This window comes from Ostrea edulis, chromosome 1 (assembly GCF_947568905.1).
Source record: "Ostrea edulis chromosome 1, xbOstEdul1.1, whole genome shotgun sequence".
Classification (NCBI taxonomy): Eukaryota; Metazoa; Mollusca; class Bivalvia; order Ostreida; family Ostreidae; genus Ostrea; species Ostrea edulis.
In genome coordinates, this window is record NC_079164.1 from 69573718 (window position 1) to 69601406 (window position 27689).

Genomic DNA, 27689 nt, shown 5'->3' on the forward strand with positions numbered 1-27689 from the left:
CAGGCCCATCTTTCCGGGGGGAATGTCTATCTCGGGCCCGTTTTTCCGGAGGGAAAGTCTATGCGGAGGAAAATCTTATGCTTTACAACACCGGGTAGAATAGGTCCTCAGTACTCCTTGCCTGTCGTAAGAGACGACCCAATGGGACAGTCCTTCGGATGAGAACGCAAAAACCGAGGCCCACTGTCTCAACTTCTGTGGCACGATAAATTCCCTCCCTGCTCAAAGGCCGTAAGCACCGAGCATAGGCCTATGTTTTCAGCCCTTCACCGGCAATGGTGACGTCTCCATATGAGTGAAAAATTCTCGAGAGGAAACTTAAACAATATCCTATCAATCAAATCTGAGTGTCTGTTTTCATATCCATGTAACGTGTGTCTCTAGTACTTAATACATTCTAAGGAACTAAAGATCATGCACCCAATGTTGGGAATAAACTAAGTAAACTCAATTCGTACACTTTTAATGCAATATAGTTTTAGCCTTTTTTTCATTAATGTATATTAAATATGCGCATGCCAAATATGCAGCTTTTAAGAAGAAAGATATGCAATCAAAATACTTTAGAGAGTACTGGTGCTAGTTTTTGCAATAAAAAGAAGAGAGAAAAAGCGGGAGCTTTAATAAGCTTTGTCCCCTGGAACCACCCAGGACTTTGTCCTGGACTTACTGAGGTCTAAAGACGGTCTTTAGACCCACCCACCCACCAATTTCTCCGGGCCCCAAACTGAAATATTGCACCCGCCTCTCAATACAATACATAATTCATGGTTATCTTGCTTTAAAATCAACAGATGTAAATTCATGTAATACCACACAATTGTCTATTACTTGAATGTGGCCATTTGCATGGATCTTGAGAGATAATTCAATTATCCCCTAGATTATAACGCGAGAGTCTGAAGGATAGAGCCAGTCAGACAGCAGAAAGGCATGCGCATGTGCACGCGTGTAGATACTTCTTTTCCAAAATAATTTCATACAAGAGCATTACACACCCGTTTTTATTTGTCAAACTGCGTTTTAGAAATCTTAAAATCTTCAATTCAAAATACCCAGTCTAAACTTAGATGATTCGGGCAGTATGAACTTCGTAATATCAGGGGCGGATCCAGGAAATGCGTTTACAGGGAGGGGGTGCCACTTTATGAGGCAGGGGGTCTGGGGGCCGCCTTGAGGCGCACAGTGGATCCAGAGCGAAGCGCTCGTGGAGTTCAGGGGGCGAAGCTCCTGGAAGATCCGGGATTTTACAGGGCTTGAAATATGTCTCCTATTTAGTCATTTGTGAAATTAATAAAATGACTCAAATTTTAGGGGTTTTAGAACAAAATTAAGTTCTTCCAATAAAGTAATGCAAGAAATCAAAAGATTTTGTCATTTATTTCTCCGGGAGTGGAAGAAATTATTGCTTCTTTTATCGTTTAGTACATTTTTCTAAACAAGATACCGCAATTTACCTTAAATTTGAAAATTTTAGGGGGGGGGGGGCGTTTCCACTGAATAGGTGTATGGAAATGTATAAATCTATGAACGTGCATTTTAATAACCAATTGGGACTTCACTTCAGAGTGTGTTATGTCGAGGCGCGTGGAAAGTGGCTTCAACAATAACTTCGTTGTCAATACATTTGAAAATTAAATACTTTCATCTTTCTCTCTTATGTCGAGTTTCTTAAAAAACAATAAACAAAGAAATAGATATCGAATTTGCATTATAGGAAAGTGTGACAACAATGAAAAATTTGTAATTTTGTGAAGTCAAATATGTAGAAATCCACAATCAGTATACGAAATCGTTAAGCGTTTCTGTTGGGGGGACGTGTCTGGCAAATAATTGCTTTGGAATCATTGAAACATTCTTCACTTATAAACATGTAGTCTATGACAAGCAATCGTTATCATGTTGTTTGCATCCATTAGAGATTTTGTACGATAAGAACAGATTGGCACATTAATCCACGTGTAAGTTTCGTCATACAAGTTAAAATTGTTTTCCCTTAAACGTTATCTGTTGATGACTGTAGTCAATGTTAACATACCATTGAATATCGGCTGTTAAAGCATCAGCTGTTAAAGCATTTAAGACTAAACATGATTATCTTGTTTTTCAATATGGTGATTTTTGGAATTAAAAGTGTCCTGTGTCTACAATGTACTCTGAATGACGACTGCAAGTTCTTTTCCTGGGAACCATGGGAAACATGGACTCCTCCACCCCGACCCAACGGTCAGCTGAGGATACGATATATGTGCTGTCCGAGCTACGTCAAACCTCAAACACCAGTTTCCTGTCTCAGGAATTGTAGCATTTCTACGGCTTGGAAAGAAACAAGACCATGCCCCACTTGTACAAATGGTAATTCATTGTTTTGCATCAATCTGATAACTATATGTAAAGCTACAGTTTCACTCGTATGTTTGTTTTGCGCGCGATCAAGATGTTATAAGTCAGCAAGTTAGTTGTTCACAAGGATACTCAAGGTAACTTATTATCGAAAAGTGGTGAAGAAATTAAGAATTACTAAATAAAACCGCGCGGGGAATCACAATTAAATAATATTGCATATAGAAAGGGGCTTTTTAATAGAACGATATCTTTAATTCAAATGAATTCAAGAACATGTTTTGAATAATTATGTGCATTAGTTATATTATATTTATTGATATCGTATACAGTAAATATAACTTGATTATTAGGAAGTCACTTGGAGCTACAAATTAAATGTTCCTTGTGTAACATTAATGATCTCACTACGTATTGAAAATCAGATAATGATTTCATAAATGCAATTGTAATCTGTCATGCCGAATAGTTGACCAAAGACGAAATGAACGGTCGTTCATAATTTCAAAATTTGAAACTTGGTATTCCGAATCTGTTTATAATGGTAATTTTTTACCATTGCGACAATTTAAGGGCAAAATTATGAATACATAATGAATCGTCAAATGCAATAATTGAAAACATAATGTACTATATGTATGGCAAACAAAAAACTGCTATGTTGTAAACAGTGGCCTGATTTCTTGGACATTACCAGGTAGTGTAGAACTTAATTTCCGTAAAATATCTTAACTTTAAAGTTATAAGGCGCAAACGTCCCAGAACAGTCCCGCACCATTCGATAACTGGCATATTGTACAGTTTTCAACTTATTACTTGCTTTCAAGATCTGCGTCATCACAAAACATGTTCACCAAAATAAAAACTTTTTTGTGTTTATCCGTGTTTGCATATATCAGTAACTGTTGATAAATCATTACAAAAAGTCGTAACAGTGACTTCTATAATCACGGGAAAAATTAAAAACTTTGAAAACATCAGATGAATATCGTATTTTAAAAATCATCGATGTGTCAGATCGTTAGTCTCGGGAGAGGGGTTTCCGTCATTGAATGAGATGTATATAAGTAATCTTCGTAAAATTAATAAATATGGGTCTAGTCAAAACTATTATAAGTATACCTAACACTGAAGACCTACACAATTTTATGCTGATCATGCTGTAAACCAATCGCAACTATGTGCGATTGGTTGTACACATAAGCGTCTATGATGTTGCCACGTTCTGGGCGCTTCGTTCTGTAAATTTCCGAAAGGCTGATTTAAGACTAAAATAACTGATTGAAGAAACCAACAGGCATATTTTATTTATTCGATAAATATCAAAACTTATTTCTTCTGTAAGATCAAAATCAAGCATCGATTAACAACGGATTTACTTCATATCTTGTTATCTTAAATTGTCATTCTAGAAACTGGCTTAGATCCGTCAAAGCTTGACCAACACTGTACTCTCATATTTGCTATTTCAGGGTAGTTCATCGAAAACAAAAGCAGGTTTTTAATTAATTTTACGATATTTACTAATCAAATACGATTTTATTATAGCTTACACTTCACATTTGAAACAATATTAAAGGTGCGAACAGTAACTCTGGAGAAAGCGTTTCCAAGTTTATAGACAAAATTTATTAAGAAGTTCTTGTATAGATATTTGATTTTTAAACATGTATGGAAATATGTCGCAACCCTCGTCAGATTCCCTGATGATTACTGCAAATCAACAGGGTATGCAGTCAGCTGCCATTTGAATGTGGGTGAATATCAGAAAACTAATGTACAGTGTAAGACATTGTTGACACTACAAGTAAACACATACATGCACGGTACATGTCTGACAGGTGCTATGGATCCGTCATATTCAATCTTACACATTCTGTGCATCAGAGGATATCTACCTTTTTAACAAGCAACTGCAATGTACATTTTAATTTGAATGATAAGAAGATGTAATCATGCAATCATCTCTGTAATTTGTATTCAATATTTTGATTTATATACATTATCGAATCTCACTTCGACTTCTGAAACAGTATGTATATGTACTTACCAATAATAATGTTGTTTCAATTTCTTTTGCCATCTTTCCTTTTCTGGTGTGTAGTCTAATTTTAATTCACTATGATGACAGTGATTTCGCACGAAATTTTATACATCTTGCAATGGGTTCTCTTGCATAGTGAATATGTTAAACTGTTCCATTTCTCACGGAAGCCGGTAGGTGTTAAGGCATAAAGTTAATAATATTAAATCAATTGGGGACACCACTGAGTTTATATGGTCAGGGGTGTAACAAATGATAAATGGAAGTGTAGGCATCAAGCGGCAAGGGGTCTGAGAACTGTTTAAGGTCCCCAGCGGGTCCAGGGTCCTGCCCTGGACGGAGGTCTAAGGGGTTAACCCCTCCCCCCGGCCGAAAACGGATTAATGCCATTAGATGGCTGTGTTATCTTCATATTGATTCAGATTTGAGGGAACATTTTAATCCCGAGATTTTAGCCAAGTTGAAAAGGAAGATATGGATTTGCTCAAGGAATCGACCTACAGCGAGATTCAGAATTTCGGGGGGAAAAGTTGCGAATTTGAGGTCACCTTTTTGTCTATATGCACTCAAATATCTCAAAATCATATAGTTTCTGAATTTCACTGACAACAGGGTTATAGTTTTGTGTCTTTGTTTTTTTTTACATTAGATGATCTATTTGGCAAAAAACACTTTTTTCTCATTTTTGTGGTCAATTTTGACAGTACTTTCCCTTCAAAGAGCATGATGGCAGTTGTGCCCATGGACAAATAAAACATTTTCAGATTTGTTGTGAATTGCAGATTCATTATCACAATGACATTTTCAAGGGAACCATTGCTGTGAGGGTGAAAATGTCGGAAAAAAGCCCCGGAGTCCCCGAAAACTATAGTTGTAACGGACATGTATGTCCCAAAGTTCCGAGTACCTCTTCATTCCTTTAAAGTACATGTAATGGAGCTGAGGCCTTAAAACAAATGGAGTGGAACGAGGACACTGACCTACCTAAGATCCACCCCCAGTTTAAATCTAACTATAAATGAAACTCATATTAAGAACTTCTTTCAATTAATTATAGAAATACTATTATGTAATATTGGTGCTCTGGCAAAGTTCCATATAATGATGAAACAACAGCATAACATAACACCGGTATTATTAAATATCAGAATTATGTATAATACTAGTATAGTTTTGTCATAAGAAACAGCTATTGTTTAATATTTCCAAAGTTGTCATGTTGCCCAGCGGTTCGTGTATAGAGCTTCCGTCTCTAATGTGAAATGTCTAGGGTTCGACTCCCATCTGTGCCGTTAGTTTTAATTTGAAAATTATTATTTATATTTATAGTAAAACACGCGATACACAGCCATGACATTACCAGTCAGGTTTACATCAATGAAATGAAACAAATCCATGAAAAATGTCACTTGTTGTCTTTTGTATACGCATTGTATACTAGTCTTAATGAGTGCCAGGTATATGTATCTTTTTATGCATAAACTTTAAACAATTTTGAATACGCAATTTTTCCAGATGCGTCCGAGTTATGATTCTTTGGAGCACCCTTGTACACCATAAGGGGCGCGGAGTGTGGAAAATATGCCCATTTACTACAGAAGTGAATATATGCAGCCATTAAGTGTCTCGTATGTTTTTTCATCATCCGAATTCAATTGATACAAAAACGAAGAAAGAAATAAGTACGCCGGGAGTAAATGAACACATATATGTTTATTATTTCACGTTATTTCGATGCTCGGACATGCCATATCAAGGTTTATTATATGTACATGTACGTGCAAACTACATCTACGACATTTCTCATTTTAGTAAAAGATTTACTAGATCTGTGGACAATGAAAGGTAGGCGTTCTTACTTTTCTAACTGAAAAACACGAAAGTGCTAACATATTTTCTCTAAAGAAATATGACATATATACTTAGAGTGATCTGCCCTTGAATACGGCTATAAAATGAGTCTTAAAATTTTGTTATCAATCGAGTTATTTGTAATTTTAATAGGTCTCTTTTAGCACAATACAACATAAGTAAATAACGTTTTCTGATTTCGTTATATATTTTTGGGATGATAGAAACATTGCATTTTTAAATTTAGTAATAGGGTGTTATAGGAATTCCATGTTAAGAGTAAGAGAGACGGTATGAGAATGAATGATTTATGCTCTGCATAAAGCTTGATAGTCTAGCTCTGATATAATTGTATTCCTTACAAGTTCGATATTTGATGTGGATTCAACACTCATGTCCAATATAGCATATTAAAGTTGTTACAGATTGTCAATCACAATGTTCAATGAACTCAACCACAGAACTCCATTTTAAGTGAGTTCAATCATTACGGTTTTATATAATGTCTTAATTTTCGTTATGTGTCAAAACACTGATTAGTAGAAGGCATCATACAAAACATGCTATATTGAAATTTTTAAACATTATCTATTTTGGTTATCCGTGGATAGTAACATTATGTAAGATTACGTAATGAATGTGTAATGTATCGTATGTGTATATGTGTGTATATATAAAGCACGGAAATAGCAATGACCTCTTCAATAAACATAACCACCCTAGGTGAAGATATATCTAATATCAAGCACAGAAAATCTCATTTTATTTGGATACCCACTTCCGCCCCTACCTGGGGTTGAACCAAATCTCCTAGCAGCATGTAACCAGCGCGCTCGACCATCTAGGCAAGTCTAGTAAAACTTGCTTTAGATCACGATAGAATTCTCGCCACGCTGTCACACGCTACACGGACTCTGAGAATTGAAATGATATACAATTATTTAACGTACATTTAAGAGAATCATACAAGAAACACATTGCATTTGAAATATTCTATATAAAGCACGGAAATAGCAATGAACTCTTAAATAAACATTTAATATAGTTTAACATAATCGGACGCGTGGGTTTCTTCCTACCCCACCCACCCACGCCCCTCCCCATAATGATTCCTAACCCACCCACCCCCACTATAATGATTCCTACCCCACCCACCCACCCACCCACCCCCGTATAATGATTCCTACCCGACCCACCTCCTATAATGATTCCTAACCCACCCACTCCCGTATAATGATTCCTACCCCACCCACCCCCGTATAATGATTCCTACCCCACCCACCCCCGTATAATGATTCCTAACCCACCCACCCCCGTATAATGATTCTTAACCCACCCACCCCCACTATAATGATTCCTACTCCCCACCCCACTATAATGATTCCTACCCCCCACCCCTATAATGATTCCTAACCCACCCCTATGATTCCTATCCCACCCACCCCCACTATAATGATTCCTAACCCACCCACCACCACTATAATTATTCCTAACCCACCCCCACTATAATGATTCCTACTCCCCACTCCACTGTAATGATTCCTACCCCCACCCCTGTAATGATTCCTATCCCACCCACCCCCACTATAATGATTCCTACCCCACCCACCCCCGTATAATGATTCCTACCCCACCCACCCCCGTATAATGATTCCTACCCTACCCACCCCCGTATAATGATTCCTAACCCCCCCCCCCCCCCCCGTATAATGCTTCCTAACCCACCCACCCCCACTATAATTATTCATAACCCACCCCCTATAATGATTCATATCCCACCAACCCACCCCCACTATAATGATTCCTAACCCACCCACCCCCATATAATGATTCCTACCCCACTATAAATGATTCCTACCCCACCCACCCCCACTATAATGATTCCTTTGCGTCAATATCCGAACCAAATTCACACAATACAAGAAAATTTATTGACGCAAGCATTAAGTTAGGCACATCTACTTCGTAACTATCAAAACTATGCAAGGTGAAAAATTGAAGAAAAGGAACTGATCAATCTCATAAATACCACAATAAATATAAAATTAGAGTAGGGCAATCGTGAATACCTGGAAATATCAGAGGTGGGGGTCAGGTACCCAGGAGTAAGCATCGCCTGTTAACTATAAATAAAAACTTTCATGATTTTATATCGAAGCTTATTTTTTCCTGCCTCAATCCTTCACTATAGTTCTATCAGGCAAGTTAAGGGTATAAGGGTATTGTACACATTCTAGATAATGATCCATTGTATTAAGTAGCTTTTGAAATACTCATATGCAGAATGTATATATATTATATATATAAATATATATATATATATATATATATATATATATATATATATATATATATATATATTAAGTAGCTTTTGAAATACTCATATGCAGAATGTTTGTATATATATATATATATATATATATATATATATATATATATATATTGTTTGAATATTGTTTTACGTCCCTCTCGAGAATATTTCACTCATATGGAGATGTAACCGCTGCCGGTGAAAGGCTGCAAAATTTAGGCCTATGCTCGGCGCTTATTGCCATTGAGCAGGGAGGGATCTTTATCGTGCCACACCTGCTGCGACACGGGGCCTCGGTTTTTGCAGTTTTATCCGAAGGACCGCTCTATTTAGTCGCCTCTTACGACAACCAAGGGGGTACTGAAGACCTATTCTAAACCGGATCCCCACGAGAGATGAAAAGTAAGGTATGAATTTAGGAAAAATGAACAAAATAGACCGTATAACAAAGAGAAAGTAAGCGCTTCTTAAACTCTGATAACATTAAATAAAACGATAAAGCTCAATTATCGCTTTCAATGCGAAACTAAATACAACTTGTACATGATATACGGGTTAACAGATCCTAGACACCAAAAATTATCAGTTATTTATCAAAAAATTGCGATTTGATATATGTAAAAACCGTGATTTAATTCAATAAAATAATCAAATGATAATGATGGCTTTAGGGTAAATCACAGTCGTTTATCTAAAACCATAACACATAATCGCCCGCTCCCTGGCGGCTGGTAATAAGTTGTAGCGCTGTGCATAGGATTTGTTTGTTAATCATCGTAAAATAAATCAAATTTGAAAAACGAATCAAGATCATTTATCGGCGGGGGATTTACAAATTCAAAAAAATGATAAATAGTTAAACGTATGAGTAATATGTTAATAAAAAAGAATAAAAAAGAATTGAAACCTTGAAACCTGCATTTCTTATCGACACTTCATAATGCCATTTACGCAAAGTCCGTTTTTAAATGATCTCCTCAGAGACATCATTTATCAAGTTAGCAATCTTATATTGAAAGTGACAATAATCATGATTAATTCATCTGTAATCTGCTAAAGAGGGGGTAACTGTGCTTTGACACAGCCATGTGTATAGTAATATAAAAATACCCTCGCTTGTAAGTTTATACCTAGAACGTGTTGCATGGATCTTGTTATTCATATTAAACATTATATCTATTTTAAATTTTACCTGTATATTTCAACAAAAAGAATGTATCTTACCTGTTTACAATACTGATATTAGATGATAACACGTTTCTTTCTTATGACACGCGGTGTAATTACCTGGGCGTTGAGTTGGTAACAGGTATGATAATTTCAAACTGTTGCGTATTAGTTGATTATTCAGTATTAATCTGCAGAGGACAATGTGAATAAAAATCCATCGTCTGAAATGGATTGGAGACAACACACGCTCCTGACAACTTTTTACAAACCTACATCCTCTTTTTTTCATTTTAGAAAATAAAAAAAAAGTACTATTTTTTAACAACATGCTTTTCCCGTTATTTTCACATGCAAAGTTCGTTATTAATTTACATGCGTAATTCAATTCCAATTCATTTGCTGGTATTCTTCACTTTATATAACATTAGTGAGGGGTAGTGGCTTGTACCAAGTAATTGAAACCAAGTATCTAAGGACCAACCGCTCCTCGTACTCCCAACCCTTGATTTAGGACTTTTAGTTCACTTATGGAGACAGACGAATTTCCCGTTTTAATTTATCTGTCTTTCTTTCTTCAAGAATTTTCAGACATTTGTGAGCCCGTGCGATCTGGGTTAGAATAAGCCCTCAGTACTACTTGAAAAGTTGAGGCCCCGTGTCACAATAAAGATCCCTCTCTGCTCAAAGGCCGCAAGCACCGGGCACAGACCGAAATTTTGCAGTCCTTCATTAGCAACGGTGAAGTCTCCAAATGAATGAAAATTTTTCGAGCAGGACCTTAAACAATATACAACAAACCATCAGACAATTTCTTTGGCTCACCCTCCCCCTTTGAAAAACGATGTTGTGCATCTGCGTTTCCTTTTGTATTTTAAAGAATTTCTAACCCTTTCGAACTTTACATTAAATCTATATGATTATCTATACTTTGGTAAATGTAGTTAGACACTGGGTTCAGGCCGCATAGTTACATGTAGGATAATGTTACTGGGATCAGGTCGTAGTTAGGATATCTGTTACTGGGATCAGGTCGTAGTTAGGATGTTACTGGGATCAGGCAGTAGTTAGAATGTTACTGGGATCAGGCAGTAGTTAGAATAATATTACTGGGATCAGGCCATAGTTAGGTTAATGTTACTGGGATCAGGTCGTAGTTATAAAAATGTTACTTGGATCAGGCTGTAGTTAGGGTAATGTTACTGGGATCAGGTCGTTGTTAGGATAATGTTACTGGGATCAGGCCATAGTTAGGATAATGTTACTGGGATCAGGCCGTAGTTATAATAATGTTACTTGGATCAGGCTGTAGTTAGGGTAATGTTACTGGGATCAGGTCGTAGTTAGGATGTTACTTGGATCAGGCAGTAGTTAGAATTATGCCACTGGGATCAGTCCGTAGTTAGGATAATATTACTGGGATCAGGCATGCGCAGTATTTAGGATAATGTTACTGGGATCAGGCCTTACTTGAAACGATATCAAATCAATAATTGTAATATTGGAAAAAGAATTATCCCGTTATCTTTTTAAAGTATAAGGTATATGTAACGTATATGTTGTTCGATGTTAAAAGATAGACTGGCAGCATGATAACTAAATATGAAAAATAATATAATGGGATTTAACTCATCGAAGTTAAATCGGTTTATCTAAGCTAAATATCATTAATCTGCATCACCGGGGTAATTCCCCGCTACCGCTGATGACGTGATCACATTTTGTTAGGGATGCCAATTTCTGGCCCCCTTTTTGTATAAATATTGAATTGTTATTTCAGTGTTCACTGATTGACGACGTGATCACATTTTGATAGGAATGCCCATTTAAGCAAAATTGTTGCTGGATCCCTTTTTATGCCCCCGAGATTAAAGATCGGGGGGGGGGGGTATTGTTTTTGTCATTCTCTCTGAAACTTTAACCTTGCTTATAACTTTTGAACAGTAAGTGCTAGAGCTTTGATATTTATGCCTCCCTTCAAAGAAGAGGGGCATATTGGTTTGCAACTGTCAGTCGGTAGACCACATGTTGTCCAGTCAGTATCTTGAGAACCATTCACTTGATAATTACGATATTTCATATGTGAGTTGGTTATGAGTAGAAGAGGACCCCTATTCTTTTTAATGTCAAGGGTCAATCTACTCTGGACATAGGAATATAATGTCCGCTCAATATCTTGAGAACCCTGTGCTTGACAGACGTCAAACTTGGCACACTGGTACATCCTAAGGAGTAGATGACCCCTATTGATTTTGAGGTCACATGGTCAAGGGTCAAACTGGGCATATGAATATACCGACCATTCAATATCTAGAGAACCCTTTGCTTGACATACATCAAACTTGGTACACCAGTACATCTTCAGATGAAGATGACCCCTATTGATTTTGAGGTCATATGGTCAAACTGGACATAGGAATATACTGTCCATTCAATATCTTGAGAATCCTTTGCTTGACAGACATCAAACTTAATACTCTGGTATATCTTCAATAGAATAGGACTCCTATTGATTTTGAGGTCACCTGGTTAAAGGTCAAGGGTCAAACTAGATATAAGAATATACTGTCCATTCAATATCTTGAGAACCCTTTGCTTGACAGACATCAAACATGGTACAGTGGTATATCTTCAGGAGAAGATGACCCCTATTGATTTTGAGGTCACATGTTTAAAGGTCAGGGGTCAAACTGGACATTGGAATATACTGTCCGCTCAATATCTTGAGAACTCTTTTCTTGACAGACATCAAACTTGTACACTGGTACATCTTCAGGAGAAGATGACCCCTATTGATTTTGAGGTCACATGGTCAAAGGTCAAGGGTCAAACTGGACATAGGAATATACTGTCCGTTCAATATCTTGAGAACCGTTTGCTTGTCAGATATCAAACTTGTACACTGGTACATCTTCAGGAAAAGATAACCCCTATTGATTTTGAGGTCACATGTTTAAAGGTCAAGGGTCAACCTGGACATTGGAATATACTGTCTGCTCAATATCTTGAGAACCCTTTGCTTGACAGACATCAAACTTAGAACACTGGTGTATATTCAGGAGATGACTCCTATTGATTTTGTGGTCAAGGGTCAAATTGGACATAGTAAGATACTGTCCACTCAATATCTTGATAACCCTTTGCTTGACAGACATCAAACTTAGTACACTGGTACATCTTCAGGAGAAGATGACCCTATTGATTTTGAGGTCACAGGTCAATAGTTGAATTGGACATAGTAATATATTGTCTCCTATATTTTAAGAATTATTTGCTTGATTGACACCAAACTTGGTACAGCATAAGGAGTAGATGACCCCTATTGATTTTTAGGTCACATGGTCAATCCACTCCTGACAAAAGAAGATATTGTCTGCTCAAATTTTGAATTGATGACACTACTATCAATTAAATGTGTGGTGTATACCCCTTTTCAATTTTGCACCATGGGTGGATATGTGTTTTACAAACATCTCTTGCTCACATGAGTATTCCTTATGGCAATACCTTTCCGTGGGTACCAACATTTTTTACCCTGTGACCTCGACTTTGGAGTTTGACCTACTTTAACCTTGTCAATAACTTGTGAGCAGTAAGAACTAGAGCTTTGATATTTCACATGAGTATCCCTTGTGTCAAACTATTAAATTGGTTGGGTTTTTTTTTTCAGTGTTAACTGATTACAATGTGATCATATTTTGTTTGGGGATGCCCAATTAAGCAAAATTGTTGCTGGCTCCCTTTGTAGCATATTGCGCTTAAATCCTTAATTGTAGTGTTCACTGTACGATGACGTGATCACTTTTATTAGGGATACCCATTTAAACAAATCGTTGCTGGCTCGTTGTATTTACACGGTGCATTTAATCAGCTCGTACTTGCTGTTCTTCTGGTGTTCACTGATCTTGTTTTGCTTAGGGCCATCCACGTGAGGCAATTGCACTGTAATTCCTTATTGCTGATTTACTTGGGATGCTTACAGAAATATGAGATTTTTGACGATTCTACAGTTTTACTATTATTCTTTGTGTGTGTTTGGAGATGATAGTTCCAACCTATTATGAGGGTTTACCTTTTTGTCTATGACTACCACTACTTGGGGAGGGTCGGCTCTACTGGTGGCGGAGTCTATACAGTGGCTGCATAGTCTAGTGGCGGAGATTCAGCTTGCCAGTAGAGCTCACCTGGATTTTTCATTCATTTAATTGATATTTCAAATATAAATAAACATTATCTTATTTTTTCCCGGGTGTACATCTGGTCCCAGGGTTCACTTCGGGTTATGGTTTTTCTCCTTGCACTAGTTATGAGCAGCCGTGATCATTACCGCCAATAAATCTAATAAGCTACAAGTCTGTCTATTTTGTTTTGTGTGTACCAGTTTGCATACCCATGTGTATACCATATTTTGTCTTTGATAATTGGATAATTTCGGCAAATTATAATTATACGGGTATTAAATGGTTTATTTAATGTAAGGGGAAACGTTGATTTTCTAATGCATATTGATAACGGAATGACGATTATGGTGGAAGTGCGCAAGGAAATTAGCCTGAATACTTTTTAATCCAATTGAGTTAAATTACATTATTTGCATAAAGCGTATAAAGTAATACATGTATATAGCTTGATATATAAGACGTGTTTTATTGAAATAGCGCTGATTTGTCCGAACATACATGTTTTCATTTGCAGTTGATATTTCTTTTGACGAGTACACGATACAGTGTATAAGCCTATCTATCGTACGATGAAACGGAATCCTACTTGGGCCTATTTGTTAATTCGATTTCTCTATAGATGTGAAGGGATTGAAAACTATTGTTTCCATGGCAATTGCATTTTTAATTCTGACGTGCCTCGGTGATTTCACGTAATTTACATCAGAGAAATGGGTAAAATTGTATATGACTAAGAATGTACCTGTCATGGGTCCATGTGTAGCAGAGATAAGCAATGGAGACTCTTGATGCATATCAACATGTGCAATGCATATTCACCTCTACAACCCAAACACACTTATTGTCTTATTCAAAAGATTGGGAATAATCATAATGTGGGGAGATGAATTTAATGACGCCTTATTTTGGGTCCAGGAAGTCATATTGCGCGCTTATTATGTACATGTAATAATTTCTACTTGAAACACGGTAACCCTGTTTCAGCCTATTACATGTGTACATGGAGGTTCTTTGTGTAATTTCATAAAATCGTTATTTTTTTCGTTCTTTTTCACATAACTTTACTCGAATTAAATCCAAGTACTAGTAAATATTCAAGAAATGAATTGAAGTGCCATAGTTCATATCAGCATGTATTTTAAGAAATGAAATTTATTTCTTATATATATTTCCGTTCTATTATTATTTCTGTTGGAAACCTAGCGGTTAATATAATCAAACACTGTAATTTATGTACTATATTTATTAAGATTCATAACTGTATTGTTTACAGGTAAAGTGCGTTCACGAGGAAATGGCGATAATTATAAGTAAAGGTATCGAAGGCAAAATCATTGGATTGATTGATTTATTATATATTGTTTAACGTCCCTCTCGAGAATTGTTCACTCATATGGTGACGTTACCATCGCCGGTGAAGGGTTGTAAAATTTAGGCCTATGCTCGGCACTTATGGCCTTTTAGGAAGAAGGGGTCTTTATTGTGCCACACCTGCTGTGACACAAGGCCTAGGTTCTTGCGGTTTCATCCGAAGGACCGGGCCATTTACTTTTAGTCGCCTCTTACGACAAGCAAGAGGTACTGAGGACCTATTCTAACCCGGATCCCAGCGGGCAAAATCATTGGAAATATAAATACAATGCAATTAAACGAACAATTGATTTTGTATTTACTTATCCAGAATCGTCGTAGTCATAATTTGCTGGTTAAAACTGAAACAAAAGCTATATATATTTAAAGCTTTCGCATTTACCATACCCATGCATGGATCCCGTTGCCTAATTATATACAATTTAAACTTTGATACATCTGTAAGTTTATCTGCGTAATTGGCTTTGGGAGCATTCAGATAGACGTGGATAAAAGTGTTAATATAAATTGATTTTATTCTATTGCTCTATCAAGTGCATTTTTAGATACGTGATGTTAAACCAAGACAACAAAGTAATATTGAATTCGCAGTATATATATGTGTATATAACCCTCAAGTAGAAAAGGATTTAGGCTTTTATATAATTTTAAGAACACGATGTATCTCGAATATTTCATATTTCTGGTTTTGCTGCATTTCAAATTTGTACTGTCTGAGCAGTGTCATAAGAATAATAACTGCACGTATATGAGTTGGCGTGGATGGGAAAGCTGCACGACAGGAAGTAAATGTGGAGGGTTAATAAGAAAGCGGGTTCGGGCAATCTGCTGTCCAGATCTGATACGACAGATAGACCAGTGTTTACATTTCTGCAATGTAACGGATCCTTGGAAGGAATTTGTCAACAGCGATCCCCGAAAATGTCAATGTCATTCTTCATCTTTAGAACAATGTTGTAACGGTAAGTCTGGAGTGATGTGCTACTGTATGATATATATTCTGGTTCTCACTTCATATACCATACATGTTTCTTTGATACGCATTGACTACGTATTAACACGTATTGACTACGGCAAACACAAAAAAGTGTCTTTTGTTATGCTTCATCTTTAACATTCATGGTTGGCCCGCCAAACAATTCATGTACAACACATACATAGTTTGTACCTAATATGACCCTCCAAACGAACACAAATTCAGGTACATGTACAATCTCAGATATCTGAAATGCATTCTTTTTTCAAAGTCTTGATTCTTATGTGACAAAATCTTTATCATATTTACTACCATTTCTTGTACAATGACGTAAGAAACTAAGAAATGTAGCATTTTACTGTCTACATAGTGCTGCTTTTTGTTTTAAAATATTTGTTATTTAGTCATATTGTCCCCATTAAAACATTTCTTTCAATAACATGAAGACTTTGAATGATACCTATGTGAAAACATTATGAACTTTGCTTTCTAACCAAAAAAATTACAAAAAACAGCCACTTTAATTTCCATCAAACGTTTATAACTTCATATCTTCAGTAAAAGTACACCCTTCGTCAAATTTAAGTACCGGTAAACGTCGTTTCAAATAACCTCCTATTGGAGTGTCAAATTTTCAGGACGACCCACCCGTTCTGTAATTGAAATGTGTAGCCGCTGACGAATCTTTCTTGTTTTTGACGGAGGACCAGTGCTTGTTGACCTCTTTACAGAAGCCAATATTTTACTGGTCACGGTAGTTCAGTGGCAGAGCGTTCGATTCGTAAATGGGAGGCCGTGAGCTCGAGCCCCGCTCATACCATGGACGCGTCAAACCTTATAGTGATTGATCCTTCATCAAAGAAGTGAGAATAACGGATCTTTAGAATATGATCTTAAAATCGGAGGGTCCGTGCCACGACAGGCGTTGGCACTTTAAAGAGCCCTCACTGTTACGGCCGTAAGAGCGAAGCATAAGTCAAAATTTGTGGTACTTCACCTGCAACAGGTGACGTCTCATATGAGTGAACAATTCTCGACAGGGCGTAAAACAAATCAACAAACAGCCAATTTAATATTTTGTAACTACGACCCGTACCAGGACTGTTATAATTCTTAGCGTCTGAGCTACATTTGCAGGCTTGACGTTTGAGGTCTGAGTATGTTTTGAACCCTCCACAAGGTAGAGTTATCCAGTCGCCTGAAGGATGCCATAGGCGTTCTTTGTAAACATCATCCATTCGTTTATTGGCATACAGTATGGACCGGTGGATTTTCCCGCTCAGAATACCTTTGAGGTTCTTGTGGGTGGGATGGTAAGCAGCCAGTGACAAGTGGAACCCTGTCATTTTGAGGTCCCTCTTTGTATTGAAGGAGGGACTGTCGGTCATGCCGTGACACCTCATCAATGTGTCATGCAATATCCTCTGTTTGCCAGATGAGATTTGATTTGTCCTTGCTCTTGCAAAGTAGTAGGAGTAGAGCATATGCGGTGAATTCAGGTGGCTAAACCCTTAGATACACCTTATGCCTGGTGATAATTACATTTTCTAGACTACTTATCCTTTTGTGTCAGTCACTTTCTTTACTTCATTTTGTCTTTTTGACTCTATTCATGTTTTCACAGTGCTTACTGCTTAGCAAGGAATCTCACGGGGTACGAGTTGGTTTTTTGCACCGATTCCTCCTTTGAGAGTAATTACGTCACCCCTTAGCATTTCGCTTTTTGTTGATTAGCCGTTTGGAGGAATTGGACATGTCCTAATTCGCTTTTAAGAAAACATTGATTTAGTAAAATATGCATGTTGTATTATATATTAGCTTGTAGATTTAGTACTAGCGTTTTGTGCATCATTTACTGATGTAAAATGTTTTCTTTAGTCCCGAAGAAACAGATCGTCCCAAAAATTTAACCATCCAATTGTTCGTGTGGTTATATATAATACTTACTACTGATTATGCCAATTGAAATATGGGGCAGCAACATATGTATAAAACTTGGCAGGTCTTGTATATAAGATTTAGATATAAATTTTTAAGTCTGAAACCTGCAGGGATATTTTGATGTGAAATAGTCATTCTCTTTTATTGTCCTGTATCTGGTCAACACCTGTACTTGTGATATGGAATTCGAATATCCGGCATCTTTACAACTATCATGCTTTATTGTTAAATTCTTTCAAATCATTTCTAAAGTTTACAATCAAATATATTTCCTCTTAATTTCTAGCGAATCGTGACAAATAAAAGAATGCCGCACGCATGGGGTCTGACTTTAGATGGAAAAATAATTTTCATTTACTGTATATATATCTTCTTCAAATGACAGGTACTGTTCAGAAAATCAAAGGGGTTCAATCAATTACATTTTGTCTTACACGTTCTCAACACTTCAAATGAATAATGCTGACTACATGTATACCAATGGTTTTCTCACATTATATCGTATGCTGGAAAAATAACTTTTCTCGTTGATTTTGATTTTCAAAATGACCAGCATATAAAATAGCATCTAGATAATTCTGCGCGAACTTTAAGAGACTGAAACAAAGTGCACATCATATCTGTTTCAGCCTGACAGTTTCTTGGTTTGCTGTATAATGTATTTAAGATATTTTGCTTTAATCAGATTAATTAATCTGACTGACCGCTGCACGTCACATTTTGCATACAGTGCATTCCTATGTCGAAAATCGAATATCCAGTTTCCGGAAGGACCATGTTTCTCTTGTGAGCCTGATTGAATTAAAGGACACAAGGCTGTAATGGTATCTGATTGGCTGACGCATTTTTGAAATATAATTATGGAGAATTTTTAGAATAATTCATGTACTTGTCCTGACGAAAATCAAGATCGTCATTAGGATTCAGATAATTCCGGAAGCCGGTAGGTTTCAGGGTATAGAATTATCTTGATATGTAATCTAACACGACAGTCACTTATTATTTGGAAACCGCCATATAATTTAATTAACTGGCAGTCACCACGTAATGTGTATGGCGGTCGCTACTTAATTTATAGGGCGGTCACCTCTTAAATTATACAGGGAGGCTGCCAATTTGAAAATAAAAGAAGAAAAAGATAAATGTTGGCAATCAGAATTTTTTTAAACATTTCTCTTTTGCCCAAACTTCATATCCATACATGTAACTTAAAGAGGGCGCCTTGTTCGTCCTTCCTTTCATCAGTTCACTCAAGGTTACATTTTCACCATTACTTACTACCACCAAAGTAGTGGGGTGGGGAACAATGCGCCATTACATCCGATTTTGCATGTGAAAATAACTTAATTTGTATATAAAATGACGGAGAATGAACATTGCCAAAAACGTGGAGGGGCAGCCCCCTGGTTCTACATGTACGTGTTAGGTACATATACGTGGATATATTTTCTCGTGTGCGAATCTATGAAAGGTGAAAATAACGAACACTATCTGTATATACTTTGTAAATAAACATCCGTATCGACACAATGAGCGCTTAACTGTACAATACATGTATATTACTAATTATTGGAGAGGGGATTATGGGAGTTGTATCCCTTTTATTTTGAAAGAGGGAGAGAAAAGAGATAGTGATAGAAAAACTAGCGGTCATCTTCGCGGATTATCGGCTTCGCGGACTATAAAGCGTAAACTGACCCAAACCAGGTTATACTCGTATAACTTGCCCCAGAATTAAAGTTATTCCTTAACTAAAAATATGGTCTGTGTGGTATAAAAACCGATAAATGTTGTAGAGTTTAGTTTATTGATTTAAACATAAGTTATATGACAACATACCGGTATTAACCTCAGCAACGCTCAACAAAGGCTATATTGTTATTCATATAAAATGGACATCGTTCGTGAAGTTGCACTAAGCTTTTGAAATGAAAAACGATATTCAATCTTGTGAGCATTAATATTTTGTTGCCAGATTTATATCATTCATTGGCGCATCCAGAAAATTTGCAAAGCGACCCAAGTTTGTTACCTTTTTTACCCACGAAAGGAATGCTGTAGACCCCAACATGGTAAAATAAAATGACTGTTTAAAAAGCAAAGTATTCAACTACCTCGTCCCTATTATTTAGACCATATTGTGCCCTCTGTTTATTATGAACTGTAAAGGCATAGGGGCTATCTTTTATCAAAAAAATGATATCACAATATTTTGAAAGAACTCCAAAAAAAATAGTAGTATTAATTATGAGTTATCTATAGCTGCAGCTTAGAAATTGAAGTCATTTTGATGTTTTAGCCCTTTATTAAATGTTTGTCTGGAGGACAATATATTAAACTGTTACCCCACTGATTGGTGGCTGTACACAAACATAAGAGATGCGATTGATTGTATCTTGCTTAACGTCTCGCTCGAGAATTTTTCACTCATATGGAGACCTCACCAAGACCGGTGAAGGGCTTCAACTTTAGACCTATGCTCGGCGCTTACGGCCATTGAGCAGTGATGGTTCTTTAGCGTGCCACACCTACTGTGACACGGGTCATCCGTTTTTAAGGTAATCTCCGAGGACCCGTGACATTCACACCTGATGCCGAGCGTTTGGCGATGGAACTGTCATACCTATTTTCACGACTTAGGTCTGTCGCGGCCGGGATTCGAATCCCGACCTTCCGCATGCGGGGCGAACGCTCTAACCTTTCGGCCACCGCGGCGGAGTCAACAGGGTACCAGTTTAGGCAAAGGAGAACAGGGAATAATTTTGTAATTACTATCGTATCAAATGTGTTTGTAAACATTCTGAAGAACTTTTTGTGATTTTCTAGTTATGATCTTTAATTTCGCCACCTTTTTTGGAACATGCAAAATTTTACTAATATCTTAGACCCTATGCCTTTAAGGTCTGAGTCAAATACAAGGCTGGTTCTTAATTCTGAGGTTTATGGTCAAAGCTACAATGATCTACGTATTGCAGTCCCCCTTTTAAAGGTCAGCAGCTTGTATTTGATATAAAAGTTGCTTATGACCAGACATTTTTTTATAATTCGAACTATAGTCCCTTGGCCGAAATCAAAAATTCATTAATAAAAAGTTAAAAGGTCAAGTTGTTCAGGCCATGATTAAGTTATGGAAAATATGTCAAAAGAAAATTTGCAGATGAACCGAGCCCATTCACTTCTGAAATAATTTCCCCGCCATGTGATTATACCCAGGTAACTATTTTGGTCCTTGTATACTTGTAAAATATGTCTTATTAGTATACATACCGTTTGCAAGTAATGCAACATGCAACGTATCCTAAGGCGTACAATGCTGTTTAGAAAATGTTTGTAAAGGCCAAGGATTAGAAAGGGTCAAAGCATTTCACTAGATATATGTTGTTCGCCAACGCCACTTGAAAGGGTTTGATATTTCTGAATTCAAAAACAAAAGAGTTTACCAACCCATTTATCACTCAGATAGATTTCTCTATTACATGTATATGACATGGGAGTTTGAGCATTATTTTCAAACTTTTTTCAAACATCCCTTTTAGTTCTTCGTAAATACGATACATGTATCGGTGAGTGAAAGAAGACAATGAAAATGGATATAAGGAAATATTGCTACATGTATGTCCTTCTTATATGTTTCTGCAAAGAATATATGATCGCAAAGTGCTCCGATGTCTGTGTCAATGAGGACTGCCATTATAAATCGTGGCAAACTTGGACAAGCTGTACTGGCGGCAACACTTGTGCACGTTTCGTTACAAAACGTATTCGGGTTTTCTGTTGTCCTAACTCCGTTGAAAACCAAACAATTGAACGTTGTCTCACCTACTGCAACACCACTGCTGCATGGCGTGAATACAGAATTTCAAATTCTAGTTGTCAGGTGTCACCAGTTACTTTCCCCAAAGTCTGCGGAGGTACGTTTTATAATCATATTACTATATAGACAGTCCGCAGAATTTCCATTAACAGAAATAACTCGCTTTGTTTTCAAACGAAAGCCTGTAGAGTTTTGTGACGTGTAATTATTAATGATACATATTAATATATATGTATCCGATGAATTTAATATGACTTTATATTTCTTCGGGCCTTATATAGGTAATGAAAAATGGCTTCCTGTCATGTAATTATACCCAGGTAACTATTGTGGCCCATGCATCTCTTGTGCACTTGTAAAATGTCTTATCAGTATATATACCATTTGACAGTAATGTATCCTGGAAGGTATCCTAATGCTGTTTAGTAATGTAATTTATAAAAGATCAAGGGATAGAAAGGGTCAAAGCATTTCACTAGATATATGTCGTTCACCAACACCACTTGAAAGTACGAAATCTGGCTGGGCCCCTAATTTTAAAAAGTAAAAAAAAACCAAATACATCTTAACTTGTTAGAACAAGTTAATTATCTCGTTATAAGGAGTTAGTATCTCTTTGTAACGAGTTAATATCTCGTTATAACGAGTTAATGTCTCCTTATAACGAGTTGATTATCTCGTTTTAATGTGTTGGTTATTTCGCTATAACGAGATACTAACTCCTTATAACGAAATATTTACTCGTTATAACGAGAAAATTAAGTTATTACAACGAGAGAATTAACTCGTTATAACGTGATAATTAAATCGTTATAACGAAATACTAACTCGTTATAACGAGATAACTAACTCGTCATAACGAGATATTAACTCGTTATAACGACATAACTAACTCGTAATAACGAGATAATTAACTCATTAAAACGAGAAACTAACTCGTTCGAGATGTTTAACTCGTTATAACGAGTTAATTAACTTGTTAAAATGAAATACTCACTCGCTATAACGAGAAACTAACTCGTTATAAAGAGATAATTAACTCGATAAAACGAGATACTAACTTTTTAAAACGAGAAACTAACTCGTTAAAACGAGTTAGATTTTTTTTCTTTCACTTTTCAAAAATGAGCCTATCCGGCTTTCGTATGTTTCTGAATTCAAAAACAAAAAATTATTAACCCATTTATCGCTCAGATAGATTTATAAGATGCTTATAAGATTTCTCCATTATATGACTTGGGAGTTAGAGCATTATTTATAACCTTTATTCGAACATCCCTTTTGTTTTGATTTTTCATTAAATACGATACATTTATCGGTAAAATAAGATAGGATAAACTTTATTCGGCATGCCAGAACAAGGAAACATCGCTGTGTGAAAAAAGAAACTGAAAATGGATTTAAGGCGATGTTGCTATGTCCTTCTATTAAGTTTTTGTAAAGAATATATGATCGCAAATTGCTTCAATATCTGTGCGTACGAGGACTGTAACTATAAATCATGGCAAACATGGACAAGCTGTACTGGCGGCAACACTTGTGCACGTTTCGTTGCAAAACGTATTCGGGTTTTTTGTTGTCCTGGCGCCGTTAAGAATCAAACAATTGAACGTTGTCTCACCTACTGCAACACCACTGCTCCATGGCGTGAATACCGAATTTCAAATTCTAGCTGTCAGATATCGCCAGTTACTTTCCCCAAAGTCTGCGGAGGTACGTTTTATATTCATATTACAATATAGACAGTCCGCAGAATTTCAATTAACAAATATCAAAATTATAATATAATTCGCTTTGTTTTCAAACGAAAGCCTGTAGAGTTTTGTCATGCGTAATTACTAATGATGTACATACCTATGTCCAATGAATTCACTATGCCTTCATATTTCACAAGACAGCCAAAGACGTTGTCGTAGTTGTGGTCCCTTTTCGAATGTGGATGTCACAGTGTGAACAATTACATGTACATGATATTGGCCCTTAGATTACAAATTAATTTGTCCAAACTGCACCACTGTGGATCTTGGACATATAAAAATGGAAATCTTTATCTGCATATATATGCTTTATTCCACTGCGGAAAGACATGACAATTCTTCTAAAAGTGTCTGACGTAAAGCGGATAGAGTTTCTGTGTTAGATTTTGGTGCATTCGAATGTGTGGATCTAACATAACCTACACATGCTTTATTGACGAGAGATCGGGCGGGGGGTAATATGTCGATATTGTGTTGAAGAAAGTTCATTACACGTTGTACCGCATGACATATTACAGACCCCGAAGCATACTATTACACCATTTGAACTGCTCTGTTACCGTTCCGTTCCCAGTAAGAACCGTTCCGTTTTCATATTAAACCATTACGTTCAGACTGTTAAGCGTTCCGTTCCCAGCGCAAATCGTTCCGTTTTCATCTAAAACCGTTCGTTCTCTCAAAGCGTTCATTCACTGAAACCGTTCGTTCCCGCATTGTAATTCGGAACTCGCACGTCAGTCTGTTATTGTAGGTCAACATGGCGATTGATAGCTGCAGAACTGTAGCTCTCTGAGAAAATATTGAGACAGATCAGAGAGCTACAGATTCAACCCTATTAAAAACTTTCGATTTACGCCGCACAATTTTTTTTTTTTAATGCGCACGGTTGAGGCCTCATATCATTGTATTCTTGTATTGCCGTTTCATAAATTTAATATAAAAAATTCTTAAGATATTTTCTTACTGCATTTGTGTCCAAACATACCTTCAAATATTTATTAAAGCCCCAATACGACTCGAAAACTCACAGCTTTTAATGATTTCGTTCGTAATATTGCAAAATATTTTGGGTTTTAAAAAATAAGAGATGGGGCACCATGGAAACAAAATTTTGACATAGCAAACTATGCAGGAAATATTTTCAAGTTAATTTGAATAAGAAAGATAATTTCTTTGCTTCTAATAAATATAACAAGCGGTTCGCACCTGTGATGTCATTTTTTTGGGAAGTATAGTTTTGATTTCTACATTGAAGGAGAATTACGAAATCAAAAAGAAAAACTGGGGTCGCAATGCTTGTTATTGAGCTACAGTGTTCCAAACATGACCTTTTTGTACTCAAACATGACTCAAGATTTATTCAATTAAACTTGATTTGCCTGTTGGTGTCAACACAACATAAGCAACACTAATCCATCATTACATAAAATCGTCTTCTAACAACATAGATTGAAAAAAAAGTTTAATACAAGTAATGGAAATAAATCATGAATTGTTTGCACTTGATATGAGGACATATTAGGAGTAATGTCAATTTCTAAAATGTCACATAATTTTTAAGGTCCTGTCTTAAACTTTAAAAGTGGGCGTTAGATATCAAATCTTTCAATGGCCTTCATTTTTGCAGTTATTGCCCTTACATCAGAAGTAGGGGGCGTGCTTACCGATGGGGTCCTAAGCTTCAGATAAAATAGTAGTAACTAATAATATAGGGTATTGTAAAGCTTACGGTATAAAAATTTTGATCATGGACTGAGTTTTTACAGGTTGTATCATATCTCTTGTAATGACAAAGTTTAGTTTATTCAATTTTACGAAGAACACTTTTTAGAATATACATTTCGTTAAATTGAAGGGGTGATAAGGGGGAGGAGTATAGTATAGACCTATATTCAGTATTTGGTGCTTAATTCTGACCAAGTAATGATACTTTTAAAACCAAAACTTCCACGAGTAGTCTGTTAAGAAAAAGATAAACAACAGACACATCGGAACGGATATAGGTATCGGGTATGTAACATTGTTTTCAAAAAAGGGGGAGGCAAGGTGAAGTTGAATTCACAATTATTGTCTGATAATTATTAAAAAGCAAAAACGAACAAACAAATATAACAAAACCAAAATCTCCAAATTCTTAATCATGGAAGGAGGGGGGGGGGGGGGGGACAAGAGGTTAGTCCAGAAATTTTATTATTAATACCTTATATTTTATAGTTCCACTATAATTCAACACTACTATATTATGAAAAAGGGGGCAAGCTATAGATAAAAGTTTACTTGTTAATATAACCAACTTGGCATATAATGATAACAGAAAAGTTCATTGTCAGAAAAATAGGGCAGTCCCCCTTCTCTTTCTCTTGCTATGTGCTTGGTGATTCTTTGTGTGTACTGTAAGTTAATTGATTTACACAAACATTAATTTTCAAAAGATTGAATCACTCGCGTACGTTAGAAAACAGATTTCAACAGAAAAAATACACTGATGTACATGTACATATTTTTGTTCACAGTGTGAAAAGATTATAAGTTAATGATTACATGTGTTGGTTGCACATGTAATTTATGGCATATTTATTGTGGTTGTTGATAATATTGATAAAAAGTAATAGAATTTAAGGACTGCTTATCCTGATTATTCTGATCTAAACTGAGATACCGTGGACTGCGAAAAATCACATACGTCAGATATGGGACACATAAATATAATAAATGACTAAGACTTTTGTACAGTCATATCATTAGTCAGTAATTACACTTAATTCCAACAAAAAATCCATAACTGGCACTTGATTACAATCAGAAATAGTAAATTCTCTATCTATTGAATCCCTTATAATGAGGCAATCAGTTGAGGACTCCGTCGTGTTGTGCACCCCTGTATTCAGGGGGAAATAACTCGTGATACACTGTGACCAATGGATCACATTATTGGCGAAAATACTGAATTTCTGTACAAAATTTCGAGTAAATTAGTTTGAACTTTTTAATGAATTGGTGTTCTGTTTGTAAAACATCAACCGAATTAGATAAATTACAACATTTGAAGTTCCAAGTCTTAACTACTTTTATCATAAATTATAAAACTGAAATACACGTACAGGAGTAAAAATTAAATTAGAAGACATATTGGATGAAACAGAAACAGTAAAATCCAATCTAATCAAAACCAAACTTCTTAGATCCGCCCCGAATACTCTGCGTAAGAAGATCTGACATAACTCGACTAGGGGTCATGTTCATATGAACTTGATGTTAGCCAATCAGTTCGTCGCCTATGAAATCGTCGGTGTTCAGAATTCAAGAAAAATGGCTGCCATTGTTTGGTTTAAAAGAAACCTCCACTCGGATCACCTCGGTCGATTTCATCTAGATGTAGGGTAAACTGGTTCCCCGTTGATTGGTGCTACACACAAACAACGGGTAAGCGGTACTTTTGTTAGTCTCGTTCAACCAGACACTCGGCTGTCTCCGTAAATCTACGACGAGCAGAGAGTCTGGTAAAGACACGCGATAATAACTGTTACCGGTAGGGAGCGCTAATTTAGTTTCTGTTGGATTCTCTCTGACATAAACAGTCAATTCCGAATTTTGATGCTAATTAGTTGATCCTTCATTAGTGATTACTAATGGGAAAATCATTACTACATGTACAATAAAAAATTACGCTCTTTGTCAGCTGGAAATTGTACTTTCACTTTTGCCTCCTAAAGTAATTTTGATAAAACTGTTTTACCATTTCCCGTCGGTAGAACAGCAAATAAATCCTTTCCTTTTACAGAAGTTTTTATAAACACTCTATTTGAAAATGATTAACCTAAAACGGCAAATTCAATCTATTACAAATTTCTTCGGTAGTCGTTATTTTGAAGGTGTGTTGAATCAACCAATCAAATTAAATACCGAAGTTTTGGTAAGCCTCGCTCTGACGTT

General features: G+C 36.3%; 1 protein-coding gene across 1 annotated transcript in view; it reads left to right on the forward strand.

The window, feature by feature from the left end:
- The first annotated feature begins 2079 nt into the window (after nucleotides 1-2079).
- Nucleotides 2080-27689, forward strand: part of LOC125683575 (fibropellin-1-like) — a 161337-nt gene continuing 135727 nt past the window's right edge. The window contains exon 1 of the mRNA XM_048924892.2: nucleotides 2080-2355. Within this exon, the coding sequence (XP_048780849.2) occupies nucleotides 2091-2355 (265 nt within the window). The 5' untranslated portion in view covers nucleotides 2080-2090. The remainder of the gene's footprint in view (nucleotides 2356-27689) is intronic.